Below are 18906 nucleotides of genomic sequence, written 5' to 3' on the forward strand. Positions count from 1 at the left end.
TTTTGAATATCTTCTGTAATGACGACCTGCGGAAAGAAAAACGTTCCGGTGAATTTCAATGTTGTGAAGGCCATAACTCGGAAATGAAGCATTTCCGGACAAGTGTTGTAATGAACTATTTTGATTGTCTACATATGGGAAATACATACCTGAAATTATGACCCGTATTTTTGAAACACTCTGTATATTTGTAAGGGTTGGTACTTCCTTGGACAAATACTTCGCTCCACCCTGTTCTCTGGTAGAATCTATATCATATTGTTATACATTCGACATATCATAGTAATTAATTACTATATTGTCATATATAAACCCACTGTATTCAATTAGAGTTTGGGTGGGCGGAAGAGAAGACCTGCTGGCCTTAGCTCTGCCAGATTGAAAGAAATAATAATAATAATAACAATAATAATAATTATTATTATTATTGTTATTATTATTATTATTATTATTATTACTATTATTTCGGCTACGCTACAGTACAGCGTCTCGTTTAGGCACAGTGAAAACGTAAACAAAATGCTGGTAACGTGTGGGGGGAGGACGAGCCGTGCGATAAATACGAGGAATGCACAAGGTTTTAGTCACAACATTTATGATGGAGCATTAATTGAAATTATATTTTCCAAAAACACACAAAACAAAAGTACACAAATTTCATAACGTTATCATATAGGCCTACACATTTTAACAAACTAGCAATTGTAACTTTGAAATGATGCAATATAACAAATCTAATTTTGCTGCTTATATGATGATCCTTTCAAGCAGCACTTTTTACGGTCATGAATTTCATTCTCTGCATGACTAACATAATATGACCGTCTTCTGTGGCCGAATTAACAAAACTACAGTAGCCTGTATATTTTGTCTGAAGTGACAACACTATTCCCTCCCTAAACATAATTACAGTACTGTAGTGGTAATTGGAGACATACTTAGATGTATAAGTTCCGCTTGTTTTGCGTTAGAATTTGAAAAAGATATTTGTGTATCTAACAACAAAGGAAACTAAACTACATAATTGTATTACTTTTAAGAAATGTGAAAAAAACGGTCAAGACGTGAAAGTCGTAATTTCGGTACAATGAAAATAAAAGGAATACTAAAGGCTCATTCTCAATGAAAATTAAACATAACGTAAGCGTTAACTTAAGAATAAACGTTACGGTAAAATCAAGATCAGTCAAGGCTCATTCACAATGAAAATTAAACATAACGTAAGCGTTAACTTAAGAATATAAACGTTACGATAAAATCAAGAAGTCATACCATCATTCACGATGGGAACATACACATAACCGCAAACATACTTGGTAACCATGGAAACATAACAACGACGCCATTTTCTCATATTCTGTTGTATACTTCATCGCTCCACGATTGTGTTCTGTTTGCAAATCACGTAAGCATAAGCATGAAAGTTTGGAGTTTGCAGACTTTCATGTTAACGTCTTACGGTAATGTTTAGGCCTATGTCAATGCTTATGTGAATCATTGTGAATGATCGCATTTGGTAGCCTGGGCGCAAACTTCTGTGTTTATGTTACGGTTATGTTTAATTTTCATTGTGAATGGGCCTTAAACGTTACTGAAAGAATCGTAGAGAATGAAATGAATGAAATATTTATTTCGAGAAAATGGAGAAAATAAATATGGATTTTCAGTTCTTGCAGACACGACATAGAATTCCATTGGCAAAGATAACGTTTTTCACGTCGTGAGTGAAGGCGCAGCTTTAGAAAGTGAATAATGAAAGTTAAAAACAAATTACCACCATATTTACAACTCTCTTTCACAAAAGGTAGGAAATGCAGGCCCACAAGATACATCGTGTAGACCTCCAGTGCGATCCATAATGCCACAGTTACCCTCCCTGCCGTTATCAGGTTGGTTCGGAGCCCACTTCATGTACCCTGTAGTGTTCAGAGGTTGACCTATAAGTGATAAATAAAACATTTATTACATTCAAACACTCAGAAGAATTTACAATTATTATCCAAAGCTATAGTTACTTCATAGTTTATATTATACTGAATTAAATGGGAGTTGAATGGCTCTTGTCTCTCACATGAGGTAGGCCTATGTTTCTCATTGTGATTCTGTTATTTTAAAGGTACGATGTCGAATATGAATCAATATCTGTACCTGTATTCTATGTGTAATTCTAAATGCTGAATAATTTGTGACTAAGATGTGCATTTAATATATATGAGTCATTCCATACAAAATTTTAAGAAAATGCCAACGATGTCATGAATTTTTTTGGGATTTTAATATAGTAATGTTATTATGAGAATAAATTAAACTGCCAACTATGACCACCATATCATTAATATTTTAGTCATGCGGATGACTTAAAAATGGGTGGCAGTTACATGTTATCCATTATTTAAAATATTCTAGACACCCTATATGAAGTGTCATCGAAACTAAACAGACGCCATTGTAAACCTGAATAACCATATTTTAATACCTTAGGTCCGTATTCATAGACATTTTTAGCGCGGGTTTCCGGTGGATGATCAGCGTTTTTCGTATTCATAAACCAGTGTTAGCGATAGGATATGATTTGAATTCTGTACTAGTAACCAGTGGATAGCCGGGGCTAGCTTAGTACGCTCGTAGCGCGTGCTGCGAAATGTCTATGAATAGCACCCTTAAAGATTAATCCGAATATGTTAAAGCATGCTCATAAAAACACCTCATTGAAAAAAAGAAATAGTTTTATATTCGAATGCAAGAAATTAAATTCATGAGAATTTCATTCGTATTAAAGAAAATCTTATTTCCAATCCATCTCCCAAGTTTTATGACGTTATCTCAAAAAACCTGTGGATAATTAAATTAATAAAATTATTAATTTTTGTTCCGACGGTTGAAAATCGCTTGCTTTGTGTGGCGGTCGCAGCGTTTGCGAGACTTCGTAACGATGAGTAATCTCAAACGTCCGTCTCTCTGACCTTGATCGCGCAACATTGTGTACGACGGGAGAGCCTACCTGCTGAGCTCCTTTGTTCCGGTGAGTTATTTTTTTATTAAAAACTGGTATGATATTTAAGTCGCCATTCTGACATTTTCACAGTGGAATCAATATACCCAAAAGAATTAAACACATATTTTTTAGTTTGTAAAGGCTCGTCTCCACTATTAAACATTTAACAACATGTTAAATGTTAAATTGTTTACCGTTAACATTCCTACATGTTGATTGAACATGTTAATGCTAATTTCATTTAACACTTTGTCCACATTGTTAAACATGTTAAACTTGACTTTTTTTGCGTAGTCCACCATAAACAGTCTATGAGATTTTAATATAGATAGTGTTTTATTTTCAAACCTTGGAGAATGGACTCAGATGATGATACCTATGACTTTTGTAATTGTCTCTATTGCTTGTTACAAGGCTTTGAAAAGGAAGAAAATGAGAATGTGGATGCGGCAATATCTTAGTAAAAGACACTATGCAGGATACATTCTAAACGAGCTTAAAGTTGAATACAGTATCGATTTGGATTCGAAAACGTGCTGAGAATGTCAGAACACGATTTTAATATAGTGCTGCAAAAATATTTCCTGTTACATCAAAGAAAGACACAATTTAAGAGCAGCCATTTCATCTCAATTAAAAAAATTGCAGCGCGATTGATTATCATAGGACCTACGACATGATAGATGTTAAAGGAGTGGGTAATATCGTATAATTATTCTTTCCGAAGTTTTACGAACGTTAACATACATCACCAAATACGACTATTACTAACGTCAACATAGCATTAACGTTTAGAGAATGCGAAAACTCTCTATTGTGTTCTCGAGAACAATAAAATTAAATCATAATTCCAGTTCTCTAAAACAGTCGGCCACTTAGTTTTACCCGTGTATTCTTTTGCAGACACATCCCACAAACAAGGCCTTTCCATCAGTGCATTAATTTTATTTTAATGTATTTTCTTTCGCCCACTCCATTATTTCGAACAACTTACAGCCAACACCAAGGACCAATGATAGTATAAAAATGATCAAGATACGGGCCACAAAATCGGAACTTATAGTTGTTGCTATGGAAACTGTACGAACTTTGCCGAACTGTACCGATGCTGCACGAGCAAATGAATTGACATATTTTCCATTTCCGCTGGAAAACATGCCAACATGTTAAAAGTGTTAAATTCAACATACTTAGTAACATGTTAAGTCATTGAGAATTGAAATTTCCATATACATGTTAAATTTAACATGTTGTTGTTAAATGTTTAATAGTGGAGACGCGCCTTAAAAATGAATTGAATTTTGTGTTCTATATTTTTTTAAAATTAGTTTACGGAGGGCAACCATTTAATATATATATATATATATATATATATTCATTTTAAGGGCATTTATAAACAAGGCTCTCCTTTTTAGAATTGCATTGAAATCATTTTTCCATGTTTCTTTACATAGTAAGAAAACTTCAATGAACGAAACCGTGTTCTTTGTTAAACCAATATTTTAAATTCTGATTGCTGCTAAACTATGAAAGATATAAATATAGTATTCCTTGAAATTGATATTTAGAACATACAAAATAACCTACTACAATATTTTAAACTTGTGAGACATCATGGTTTAAAAACATACTTTTTTGCATGGAGTGGCCCATATATACATATACTAAAACCTCCCTAAAATGAGCGCGATCGTTCCTGAATTTATTTTGCGTTTTCACAGGTTTTCGTTTTACAAAGGGTTGAGTTTTAGAAAAACTAAAAATAGACTACTGCAATAAGAAGAACACAATGAAGAAATGATTTGAAATAAAAGTTACTACAGTACATGCAAAGTAAATTTTATTTTCATAATTATTAACTTAGTTATTGCAGCCTCTCCCTCTCCCTCCCTCTATCTGCGCCCTAGTTTCTTGGCCCCCACATTTCTTTTGAAATGCATTGCCACGACTTTTTTTTTTTTTTTTCTTTAAGGGAACGTAGTAGGATTTCCTTCGCGTCCTCCATCAATTCAGTTTGTAAATTGCGCCCTGATCCATCGGTTGTGTAACAGAGGTTTTGTTTGATTGAAAATACATTAACTGCACGTTAGACAAATCAGTCCTTGGATGGCAGGTAGCATTGTCTAGAAACAGTATGACCATACGACCTTCACGTTTCATTGCTCCATTAAAATTATGAAGCCATAGAACTGGTCATCCAGGCTTTTTTTTTTTATTAAATCGCACAGTTTTACTTTACTCGCACTGTTATTTAACACTGCATTGGCATATTGAGACAAAACTCAGAATAAATAAACGGAAATGTGAAATTAAGTTGACAACACACTACAGTTAATTCACATTTTTATTCTACTCGCACTGTCCTTTATCATTGTATTGGCTTGTTAGCACAAAACTGAGAATAAATGAAAGAAAATGCAAGAGGGTTGGAAGAAGTAACGATAGAGGAGGTCAGTAACCTGCCCTGGTCCTTGACAATAAGTACAGAATAGCGACATGGTTAAAGAAGCTTCACCCCAACGCCTGACAAAGAATAGCGAAAGTCTTCCAGATCATTGTATGTATGTATGTCATGCTTCGTAGAGTATTATCGCAAAATTAAAAATGGTTTGAAAGAATTTAGCAACAGTTACGCTTAAAATTATCCGTTTAGTCAGGCTTTTTACCTAAACGGTGCCCAAAAATGATTCCGTTTTCGCGTTAGGCAGTTTTCCGTTTTTAAAGTATTATTTTACATAGAGAATCATTCCGTTCTCAAATTTATTTTTCGTTTGTGCAAGTTTCCTTTTTACAGAGGGTACCTTTTAGCAAGGTTTCACTGTATAATCTCTCTCTCTCTCTCTCTCTCTCTCTCTATCTGTGTGTGTGTGTGTGTGTGTGTGTGTGTGGGGGGGGGGTTGTTTGTGTGTGAATTGGAATAAACTGATGAGAATCCTAAAGAAAATTGGTGTGGATTGGAAAGAGAGAAGGCTGTTCAATAATCTCCATATGAAACGAGTCAAAGTGAGAATAGGAGAAGAAATGTCATAAGGAAGTGAAATAGGGAGAGGATGCCCTTTTTTTACCTACACTGTACAACAACTACTTGCAGGATTTAGTGAAGAACTATTTTCAGAACATGGGAAGAGTGATAGTAGGAGGAAGAAGAATAAAATGCATAAGATTTGCTGATGATATGCCGTTGTTAGCAGAAGAGGAGATGATACTAAGGGAAATGCTACTGGAGCTAAATGACAGCTGTGAACAGTATGGGATGAAGATAAATGCAAACAAGACGAAGACCATGGTCATAGGAAGAAAAGTAATGAAGGTAAACTTTCGAATTCTAAATGAGGTAGTAAAGCAAGTGGACAACTTAAAATACTTGGGAAGCTTTTAATAGAATTATGCTGAAACTTATTACAAAGAGAAAAAGCTATTGGCTGGGTCACTGCCTGAGAAGAATCTGCTCTACTGAAGGTTGCACTGGAAGAAATGTTGAAGGGGAGAAGAGTTTGGGGCAGAAGAAGATATGAAATGATAGATGACATGCAGATCTATAGATGATATTTGGAGACTAAGAGGAAGGCAGAAAATAGAAAAGACTGGAAAATGCTGCGTTTGCAGTGAAAGACCTGCCTTTGAGCAGATACTTTGAATGAATGAAAGTGTATATGTATGTGTGTGTGTGTTCAGTTTAATTTGGATTTATTTACCATTCTACAATATTAATAGAAGTTTGAAACAGAATTGTAACTTGTCTATTTTTTTATTTTATGAGGAAACTATTTTACAAACATTATAGGATGTGAATTAGGGAATATTTTGAACATATTTTAAAAAAGAATAGTATCAAAATAAAAAAGGCCCGACTCTTAAAACTTTTTACAGAGCACGATTCACATCACAAAAATTTAATAAGAGTTTCCAGGCCAGTATTATTTGAATAGTATTAGAGGAAGGCATTTCAAAACTAATACAAAGAGCAAGAAATTAATCAGAAAATGAGATCAAATTAATGCCTAAACAAACAAGAGACAGTACAGCCCCAATTATGACAATTCATCGCAAGCATCCCGATAGTTCTGTGCTAGCGTGCTTTCTCGTAGACGAATAAGTGGCTGAATCCTAACAAGAAAACTAATGTTGTGCATATGTTGAGACTAAAAGCTCTTCCTTACTATGAGTGACTTTCGATGAATGTAACCATTACTGCTGAGACATTGCAAACAGCTCTCTCGCTCTGAGGCCGCAATTTAAGAAAAACGACCGCGACGACTTCATCAAAATATTTTGCAGCATAAGAATTCCCTTTCTCTTACTGCTAACACTACAAAATATGTTATAAAGAGGTCTGTTAAGAAGTTATTCCACATCAACCTTACTCTCCTGACGTTGTTCCACCAGATATTCATCGCTTCCATCATACAACATTATCCGGGGAATATCCTTTAATAAGGAACTTGCTGTTCAAAATTGACTCGAATATTTCAACTGCAAATCACCGGATTTCTTTAGATACGGAAACGAAAAATTATCAGGACTTTCGGATACAATCATGAACAGTGCAGGAGAATATATTGATTAGTTTATGTAATATTTGTTAAATGCATATAGAGTGTTAGTTGGGAGGCCGGAGGGCAAAAGACCTTTGGGGAGGCCGAGACGTAGATGGGAAGATAATATTAAAGTGGATTTGAGGGAGGTAGGATATGATGGTAGAGACTGGATTAATCTTGCTCAGGATAGGGACCAATGGCGGGCTTATGTGAGGACGGCAATGAACCTCCGGGTTCCTTAAAAGCCAGTAAGTAGTGTTTGTTTATGTGAAATGAATAATTTTGGATTTAATGGCAAAAAGACTACGAATTCGTGCATCAGATTAATATATGAACTGTTCCATGGAGAAAATGAAAATTATAACTTATAGACAGGTATTGCAAACAAATAAGGACAGTAACCACGACATAAAAATCAATATGCATGCAATCTAGTCCCTCGAATAATACTCCAATCTCACCGAAGATAGTGATCCAGTCTCCCTCGCTGCGGATGTCGCTCATGCCGATGTTGACGTAGTGGTTCGTCCAATCGGAGAGGATTTTCGGATGTCTAGCGAGAATCGCCTTTAGCTCTTCCGCCTCTTCTTCAGAATTGATGATGGCGAGATGGGCACCCTCCTGTGCGCAGATTAGACGAGCATCGTACCAAGGTTTTGCCTCTGTGTGCAGTTTGTAATATCCCAGTCCAGGAATTAGCTCGTAGTTCGGGCTCGGTTTACGTGGAGGCGCTATGGATCATAACAATTCAATACTAAAGAAAATAAGGATCTTGGTGAAATTTTCATGAAAATTGTGTTTTTTCACTGTATAATTTATGTACCTAGCGCAATATTACCTAATAAAGGGTGCGTCAGAAAGAACGGATGGATTTCACAGGGCAAGAAAATTGTAAGGATTCATCAAATCAAAAATTTATTGTTATCAACAGATTCACCAATACATGCAGTTTATTTATGGTATACAACACCATCCATATGATGTCCTTGGCTTTCGATACAGGCATCGAGGCATTTTCTGAAGTTCGCCGTAACTTTCACAGTCATAGTTCGTGGGATTGCCGCAATTTCTTCACGAATCGCCGTCTTCAGTTCATCCAGTGTATGTGGTTACTTAGGCCTTCAATGGTCCCAAAGAAAGAACTCGCAGGGCGCGAGATCTTACCGTAACCTCGGACAATCTCAGTGCAATAGCTTGTTTGCGGGCTGATCGTTGAGGTGGCCGGACAACCTACTGTCTGTCTCCACATTTGCAGGAGTACACGCGCTCCGTGTTCGTCCTGGTGATTTCTTCTTTAATGTTGAACCTGTGGTACGAAATGAAGCTACCCACCGCAAAATTGTATTCCGAGTTGGAATCCGAGCGTGACGTCCGATGTCGAAATGAGTCCTGAGTGGCGATCACAGACTCTTCATTTTTCAAAAATGTCTCTGCGATGAAAGCACGTTGCACACCAGACCAACACCATGTTCTCAACTGAAACTGCATTCTCTGGCTGACCCAACAGTCGTGGTCCCCCTCACTCTATCCCTCCCCTCGCTGCGTATCGATAGTTTGAAATCCATCCGTTCTTTCTGACGCACCCTGTACATGAACGAGAAAGTATGTGTGCGTGTGTGTCAGTATTCAGTGCGGTCCGATCTCTTATGGTGTAGGATGTCCCGCTGTACAGTAAGTCGGACGAGGAAACCATTACATGGTACTATCCGTTCTACTTACTGTTATTGCAAGTTATCTTGAACCTTGCATCCCCTAAGTCTGTCTTTGGAGCTGCTCGGTACGGCATGTACTCATCAACGTAACGACACGGCAAGGATGCCCCTCCCTCGGGTAACGTGACTCTTTTCAGAAGACGTTGGTTCTTTTATCTCACGGCTCTCTACTGTAAAAGAACTTGATTCAATACAGACATCATCTTCTCTCGATACTCCGGCTTTGAGAGGAGAACATAGTTTCGTAGCAAGCTTTAATTAACCTGTAATGAGTAAGTATTTAAATGTAATCGTGTGTACACTCCTCTCTAATCCGGGCTGGCGACCGGCAATGGCGGAGTTACTACAGCTATTTCTATACATTATATAGGCCTGCATGACTTACACCTTCAGCTAATATGTAGATATTCTTATAACAATATTTTACAGGCTAATTATTTGAATTTACATTAATTTACAATTATACACAATCCATATCCCTATCATTACTGCCATCATCGCTTTGTCCAAAATTAATTATTTCGTCAATGGCATCATCCATTCGAAATTATTTATTAATCGTAGGTACTACTTTCTGAACACGATAGAATTCTTCGATTGCATCCCGAATAACATGTTGATCGAAGTCGTCCACTTCAACTTGCAACAGTAATTCATTATGTCGCTCTCAATACACACACTATTGTACATAACTATTACAGCAATAATTTCTAAACATTACATACCTATTCTTTACCGGAGTAGTGTGAGGTTCATTCTGTTGTTTTTTATTCTCTTCACGGAAATAATACTTTTGCCAGAGTATTTAGCCGCTCTCTCATATTCCTTAGCAAGAGGTTCCAGCAAATATTTGTTTAATTTTTCCTCCTCGCAACGCTTAATTATTACATTTGCGATAATTTCTCTTTCTCCGCTGTGGATAACAGCGCTACTTTTTCTCCGCGGTGGTGTGATTTCACCATAATTGCTGCTCCATGGTAACACTACTGGTACGCAGTGAAGGAAATAGTACTGTGTTTCTTGACAAGAGATTATGCTGCGGGGCATGCGCAAACAACTTAGTTTTCTCCACCCACGTTACGCGCTTCCTTCCCTCTGCCCCTCTGCCCCCGCTCAGGAGGTTCAAGATAACTTGCAATAACATACTTACCCGCTACTCACTTGCGCTAAATTGATGTCAGATGTGAATACAAGCACTAACATGTTTTATGAAAGCAATATTTTGGGTGGATCAGTTATGATGTTCACGTAAGTAGTCTTTTGATAGTAATTGTACAGTGTGGAATATTTATTGCAAATAATAATTTTGCATGGTAATTTAATAGTAACAAAAAATGTAAAAGAGGATATTTTAAAATGTTAAAAGATAGGGTAGAAAAATTAATATTCATTTCGAAAAAAGCAAATACTGTATTCAGTTTTTATATAATTACAACTTTAAGTTTGGCTCATACCCGTCACTGTGGCGACTATAACGACAGTCTCCTCGCCTTCACAGGTGGATGTGATGTGGTCCATATCTAGGCTCCAGAGTCCCTCACTCTGCATACCCGTTACATCTTGTCCTTTGTGCTGCAGCATTGCCTGCAAGCGAAAGGCCTGTTAAAATTCGAGTCACACACTACACCTCAACCTGGTTGTTGCATGAGAGATACAATAGCTTCTCTGGTTATGACAACTACAATACAGTCTTGCCAAGTCTTGACTTTGCAAGGGCTGGACAGGGACGGGTTCTTATGCCTAGGAATGCTTTGGCCCATACGCGCTCTGTATAGACGATGATTGTCCAAGTCATACGGGTGACTTGGGTGGCATTCGTGAACCCGATTCTGAAAGGCGACACATCTTGCCCCAGCCCATGATGGAGCCAGTCCCGTTTCTCAGAGCAATGGCTTGAAAAATAGGGAACGAAGTTAAAACAAGAATCAAGAGAAAATTGAGAATGTGGAACATTTAAAGAACCGTATCGTTGATGCCTGTGCTAAAGTTACCCCGGAAACGCTACAAAATGTTCTATCCACATTCTCAATTTTCTCTTCATATATCAAGCTCTTTACGGAAATCCAAAAGAAAAAATCAAGGGGTGTTAAATCTGGAGACCTGGCCGGCCATTCTACTGGTCCACGCCGACCTATCCAATGTCCATAGAACTGTTCGTTGAGTCTGCTGCAACATTTCTGTGGCTTAACCTACCAGAAAGAAGAATGATATTAATTCTTTCCTCTTTCGATAATGTCATCACGAAAATTAAGAAATTTGTTACAGGAAAGCTTTAAATAATCACAACAATGCATTGCAACTGTCACAGGTTAACCAAATAATAATGCAGGAAACGTTAATTACCAGAATTGCATAAAAGACCTTTTCCAAAGCCTCCTTAATACTGTACCATGTTACAAAATATCTATAGATGCAGTAACTAATGTTTGTGTCATTATGACAGTTATCTTTAAATAACTTAAAAACGATTAGAGGTATCTCAAAACGGATAACATCATTGTTTATCTCAGAAAATGTCATATGATTTTGAGTACCTACATGACCCCCTATTCATTTAAAATTTCCAAGTTGCATTCAAAATGGCGGCTTTTGATATAGCTGAGGGCTAGAATCGAATGTGTCACTAGTAGAGCATTTGATTTTACAAATACTGGGAAAACTTATAGTAATCGAAAATCAAGCATATGGAAGATATTTATATGGTTCCAGACTTTTGATTCAACCTGTATATTATGGTATAAAGTGTGTAAGTTGGATAGAAAAGAAACCTGGAACATCTGAAATTGTTTAGTGATTCGATTTGGGATCAGTCCACTTTTCATTATGACTTGTATGTAATGTTGATATGTGCGAATATTCCGTTCCATAAACTTGAGAATCACGTTGTAAATATATGGTTGAAAAGTATACCTTAATAGTACATTATGCAACGAGCCTATAATGAAGGTAATTAAGAAGTGAGTATGGATATATTTTATGAAACGAGCTTCTTAATTACCATTATAGGCGAGTTTCATGCGACTTTTTATGCTCGACCATATTTCTAACTTGATATTAATTTTATTGTATCTGACCTGGAGCAATGTCCCATATGTTGTGAGATGTGCGCAGACGCGAAAGTATTTTATTTTTGCGAGGAACAGATGTCCACAGTGACCTTGCTAGGCCATAAGAACCTACAGAGATAACATTGAAATAAAATTAGACATTGAAAAACGAGATGACAAATTGAATTTATTTGAATATTATTTACAATTAACGCTAATTATTATAGTAACAGAACATAACCTTCTGCGACAGTATTGGATTTCCAGCCTCCGTGACTTTTCGCTAATTCTCTTTCGATTGCATATCCGAGATTAATCGATACTTGCGGTTTTATAACGGTACAAAGCTGAACAGTTGTAACCTGAGTCGTCATTGGCTGAAAGATCTGACATTTAATGAGTAGGTGTACTTTAATGACATGCATTAAAGGTCTGCTACCAGGTGTATAATTACTACATTTCGGCATGGTCGAGCATAAAAAATTGTTGACTCTAACAACTGCGGATACACAATGCTTAACATCCTGTAATGAAAGCATTTTAAATTCTATATGATCAGCTGTTGATAATAATAAAATGGTTAAACTGAAACCGAAGAGTTTTCTTGAAAAAAAATTGTGCGTACTTGAAACACTGAAGTGCAGTAGGAATTAAATAGTGAAGAGAAACAAGATAATACACAACAACATTATAATAAATGTAAACGCTTTCAAATTCGCACTACTAACATCGTGTGATGTTTCAGTGACAATCGAATAGGTTTATATTTGACAATTTACTAATGTACACAGTTGTACATTGCAACAAAATTAGTGACACTTAAAGTACACATTTCATTTTTATTTAAAATCTATCACCATTTTCTACAATCAAAATAATGAGGTAAGTCGCTTTCGTGTGTTTTAATTAGGGCTGAAGAAAAGTATTGGGATCAGTGTAGTAAATAATTTCTCTATACATTGTTCACAAAATGGGTCCCGTTGCAGGGTGTGTCTGTTGTCTGTAAGGAGCAGATAGAGTGAACATTCGGTATTCCTCAATAGTAGACCTGCTTAAATGACGTGAGGTTGTATCAGAATGCAGAAACAAAAATCCTAGAAAGAACGATAGTAAGAGGACATGGGAAAATGAATTGAAATTAATTGATAATAATGATATTTTTTGTAAATTTACTATCTGTTCCAAGTTAATCAATTTGAAACCCAAGTAATCCTGTAAATGTATTTGAGCGAGATCGTGCGTATTTGCTTGTTTTCCGCACAGAAGCAATACGCGGTAAGTGTGAAATACCACATTCAGTATTCCCAACATAACGCACATAACAATTTCCCTCTTCTTACCGCTTAAGCGCGACATTCATTTTACTGCTTTAGGCTTTTAACATATTATTTTTAGAGACGTTTAACATAGTAATAATTATAAATTGGAAACTTACCACTGCAATTTCACCTAAATTGCAATGTTAATTATTGTTTTTAAATTTTTGCAAAAATTAAGTAAAGTCTACTACTCCACGAAACTTATTGCATTCCTGATACAAGTAACATTAAGGAAGCCGTGAAAAAATCAACGAGATTCCAGATGCCGATGTTGTTACTGCAATATGTTATATAAATAATATTGTTAAAATATTAAAATGAAAAATAAATCATTACATAACCTTACCGTTTGTTTTAAGTTCACATTTATAGACTGGGGGAAAAAAAGACAGACGTATATCACGGCCTGCTGGAGTATAGTAAACACAGAAAACATTTTATAACAATAATGTTGAAGAAAGATATTTTGGTTTTCCGAAGTTGCCGACATTAAACAAACCAAGATGCAGATTTCATTGCAACTAATTATAAATTCCTCTTTCAGGTATGTAATAAACGATCTTCGCACAAAATAATGTACGATACACGAGCGGTATGTTTGTTTTCATGTTCTCGGAAATTAAAAAAGATCAACTACGTTTCGCTTTTTCAATCTTTTCCTCGACCATGAAAACGTCAACATACCGCTCTTGTAACGCATATTACTATTCTATTGTAAGTTCATTCATACGAAGCGGAGTGTACAAGCAGCCGCTACAGTAACAAGTCTAGTGTGCACACAAGCATTTTGTAGACACAGAGCTCTACGTACATGCAGCGTAGCCTATACCCAATACTTTTTTCAGCCTTTTTTAAACTTAGTTATTTAACGACGCTGTATCAAGTACGAGGTTATTTAGCGTCGATGAAATTGGTGATAGCGAGATAGTATTTGGCGAGGTGAGGCCGAGGATTTGCCATATATTACCTGACGGTTGGAGAAAACCTCGGAAAAAACCCAACTAGGTAATCAGCCCAAGCGGGAATGGAACCCGCGCCCGAGCGCAACTCTGGATCGGCTGGCAAGAGCCTTAGCCGACTGAGCTACAAGGGTGTTTTCAGCCCTAGTCATAATCTATTTATTTAGTCACGTGACTATAATGTTTTGATTCAAGCACAGCAGTGTTCTCTAGAAGTCCTTGTACTACCTTGAATTGATGTAAATAACAACGCTTATATAACACGCGACGTAGTTAACTTCATAGGTTCGGTGTCCGACGTTCCATTCCTACTGATAAGTCCCAATGGCCCTGAGACCTAAGCCCTTTCTGTCATCGTCGGCTGACAGGTGGGCCATCCTGCCTCAGTCCCTAGTGGAGTCTGAGACCACCCGCACGCTAGTACTTACGCCACAGTCTGGTGTCTTACGTCGAACACTGTTCATATCATTGGTTCTGTGTTCCGTACTTAACATGTTTAGTGACTCGTTCAGATGTGGCGACTAGAAAAATGGTCTGTTATAAGTAGGCCCCGGGAGAAGTATTGCTATCAGCTTAGTATGCAACATAGCATACCTGCTTTGAGAGGGATGGGGTAAATATCGATAGACAGCGTGACGCTGACAGTAGTACAGTTTGGTTCATGAGAAATGAAAGTCTCATTATTTGTGCGTCCTTTTGACTAGTTTCCAGTGATTAGCTATGAAGCTTACAAAGTTCAATTCTAATTTTATTCTCATTAAGAGACCTAAATATTTCATTGTACTTGACATACTGGTAATAATATTATTTACGTATTGCTGCGTTGCAATGAACTATGATATGCATGTGCAAGACATGTAATGTGTATCATATTCGGATAACGTGTTTCAAGAAACTTAGCAGATTTATTCATATAGCTAGCAGCATAGTAACACATTTTGAATTGCACACACGATGGCCTTAGCAAGTACATAGCACTACCAAAAAGTTCACATATGGTGGAATAATTAACCCTCTCTAACACTTCACTCATTAAGATATAGGGTCTACAGCAACATTCCGCACTAAGGGCAGCCACAAACACATTTGCAACGTGACGTCCAACGGAGTCCATGCTTTCATCTATAGAAACCGATATCTTCTCATTTTGTAATTTACCCTTCACTTCACGCAGACATTTCTCATATGCGCATTGCACATACAGGGACATCACTTTATTTTTACCAACATTTTAACATTAACCTGGCTATAATCGGAAACACTGTTGCCCCCTTCCATTACAGGAGTTTGATGTTACTAGTGCAATATGTAAACAAATCATTTTACTAGGTATAGGAGGAGAGAAAAGTAGTGTATCCATTTATGTTGTAGGGAAATACGATATCGATTTTCAGTTTGATCATTACTTTTACGGAATTTATCAAAATACAGTAGAGTAGTAACATTTTTTTTTTTCAAAAACTCAACTTTTCAGGCGGCTATGTTCATTATGTAATGTCTGCTTTACTTAGCATATTAATTATTGGTGTTAACATACAATATAAAGAGTGCACTTAAATTGAGGGGGACATAAGTAAAGGGCTGTAAGTGCACTTAAGTTACTTTTGAGAAAATGGGGTTTAAATATTTAAGCGTTCGTAAAATCGGTGAAATTTTTATTTATATTTTAATGTGTGATGCGATTAAAATATCCCTTTGCTACTAAAATTTTAGATACTTTTGCTTACACTGGATGCACTTAACTCATGTTATTACAAATGTCACTAACATTCCTTTGCTTCTAGCCACCTCAATTCAAAAAAAGCTAATCTGAATTTTTAAACAAGTTGCTGAAAATGGTTGCCGTTCATTAGAATGCAGGCTTCAATTCAGTACGCATATTATTAAAAACATTTTGAAGCATATTATCTGAAATTGAATTTATCGTTTCTTGAATATAATTTTTAGTACAATATTATTAATATAGGTTCTTTCTTCTATAGAAAACGCAATCATATTTATGAAACACACTATACACTGCAGTGCTTACTTCATTGCTTGAAGACTTCGAATGCAACAGCGGCCGTAAGTTTGTGTATCTGACGGGAGCAAGGACATTAGTGAAGGGGTGAGAGTGAAGTACATTCAGAAATGCAGGTACAATAAAAATGCAAGTAAAAATAAAATGATGTCCCTGTATTTCTTCCGCAGTGTTGCTTCTTTAGGAATTTGTCTTCCAGTGTACTTTTCTGAAAAGCCACGGAGTTTCGCGTTTTGTAATTTGTTTAACGGAATATTTGAAGCAATAAAAGCGTCACGCATATCATCGTAAAATGAACGTTCAATTGTGAAGGAGATTCGTGCTGCACCTTGCTTAAATTCTGTTGTCTTTTACATGCGAGTTTAAGCTTATTGCTATTTGTATGCTTCTTAACGTTGCATGCCATGTCGGCTGCCAATTTCACGTGACACAATTTACAAAACAGTTCGTTACCCTGGATGGAAAACACACCTTATTGACGAACATATTTCCTTAGTGCTTCTATAGGAACATCATTTTATTTTTACTAACATTTTTAATATTAACCTGGCTATATCTTCGGATTAAAACACCGCTTGCTCCCCCTTCCAAGGCTGGAGTTCGATGATACTGGCGTGAAATACAAATCACTTTTCAATGTATAGGAGGGAAGAAAAGTAGTTCATCCATTTATGTAAACTATGAAATATCGCAATTCTGAGTTTGATAATTTTCATTAGGTTTTCGTTTAACCAAAATACAGTACTGTATTGACACTTAGTGTCTTTACTGACGAATTGAGCTATCCATTCGGACGTATTAATTATGCAGTGTATATTGTACTGTTACAGCACATTAGCGTAAAATATAGAGAATGAAGTTAAATTGAAAAAACAATCATAATATGGATATTTAAACACATTTTTGAAAATAGTGGCCGTTCATTTCGATACAGGCTTCAGTTCTTTTGTGCATATTATCGCACTATAGACTATTGTACGTAATTCCAATTACCAGTTTCGTCCTTCGTACTAGTAACTCATGTTGAAATAATTCTGTACCTACTCTATGAAAGAGTACCTTACGTGCTGTAAATTCCATCTTCACTTCTGCCCGATCCGAAAAGATAAAATTACTCAGAAATGCTACCTATTATCCGTTCAAGTGGTTTTGTCGCAGGGTCTTAGAAGGGGGGGGGATCACGTGACAGTTAATTACTTAACGAGACCCTTTTACTTAAGTTATTTTAAACAGTTGTATAATATTACGTAGACGTCCAATTCCTAACAGAAATTGATTTTTTCAGAAAAGAACTAAGACAGCCCAGCTACTAGAATTTACAGAGGGGCTAACAGAAGCAGGTGGGGGAAACCACGATGCGACATAGGCAAACGGACGACAGTACCTGTGCGAAAATATGATTCAATATTGAAAGTTCTTTCGTCACTGGAAAACGTGAACATATTTCTGGTACGTACTGTACTCACTAACTCAGTACTGCATACGCGGCCTTGGCTCTGTGCGGAGAACGATTTTAAGTTTACTAGTAGAGGGGGTGGGAGTGAAGTACATTAAAAAACTCAGGTACAATAAAAGTTGAAGTAAAAATAAAATGATGTCCTTGTATCTTGCGTACTTTTGGTCTCGGCACTCTGAAGACCCGTTTCGATTGCTTTGACTGCGTTGTACTAAGCTACGCCGGCACTACTCCTACCTGCACAGTGATGAGTGCAAAAGTCCTCGGTTCATAAACATTAGCTATACTACATCGCGCGTTTCCCTGTAAGCAATACTTTCTCCGGGGTCTGGTTATAAAACTTGAGTCAAGTCACTAACCTGTGCGATCCAATGACCCGTCTGATTGCGACGGCTGGTGACGGACAACTTCAGGTCTGAGGGATGAGGGATGTCGCACTTCTTGGGTGTTGTGCCATCTGTGAGCGCCATGACGCAGAGCAGCACACAAGTCGCTTTGAAAACCATCGCGATGTATGACATTACCTGTTGCCATCAATCAGATACGAAGTTTTTATTCCAGTAATCGGAATGAGTGTTAGATGTTCCGTTCATTGTCAAGACTTGTTTGTGTGACGTCTATCCCCACTTGCCGTTCCCCAAACGAATGAGAATAAATGACGTAAGATGTTGAAAGTTTTTAATAGTAATGTCCAGGTTTGGGGTTTTTAGGATCTTTAAATAACCATTTTGGCCTTTCTGTATATGGGTACAGAAAAGACCTTCTTTAGATTTTCATAAAAATTATTAGACACGATCCTCTATTAGACAATTAGTAAAATAATTAATAATGGAAAACAGGCCCAACTTACATTCTTACTG

At 36.7% G+C, this 18906-nt stretch overlaps 1 protein-coding gene across 1 annotated transcript; it reads right to left on the reverse strand.

The window, feature by feature from the left end:
- Nucleotides 1–655: 655 nt before the first annotated feature.
- On the reverse strand, nt 656–18566 carry LOC138692192 (hemolymph lipopolysaccharide-binding protein-like). Its single transcript, XM_069815266.1, has 4 exons — nt 18406–18566; nt 10700–10829; nt 7995–8264; nt 656–1937 (listed from the first exon to the last, which is right to left on the reverse strand). Exons 1-4 carry the CDS (start codon nt 18550–18552, stop codon nt 1783–1785), a joined length of 702 nt encoding a protein of 233 aa, XP_069671367.1. The 5' UTR covers nt 18553–18566; the 3' UTR covers nt 656–1782.
- Nucleotides 18567–18906: the final 340 nt, after the last annotated feature.

This window comes from Periplaneta americana, chromosome 2 (genome assembly GCF_040183065.1).
Source record: "Periplaneta americana isolate PAMFEO1 chromosome 2, P.americana_PAMFEO1_priV1, whole genome shotgun sequence".
NCBI lineage: Eukaryota > Metazoa > Arthropoda > Insecta > Blattodea > Blattidae > Periplaneta > Periplaneta americana.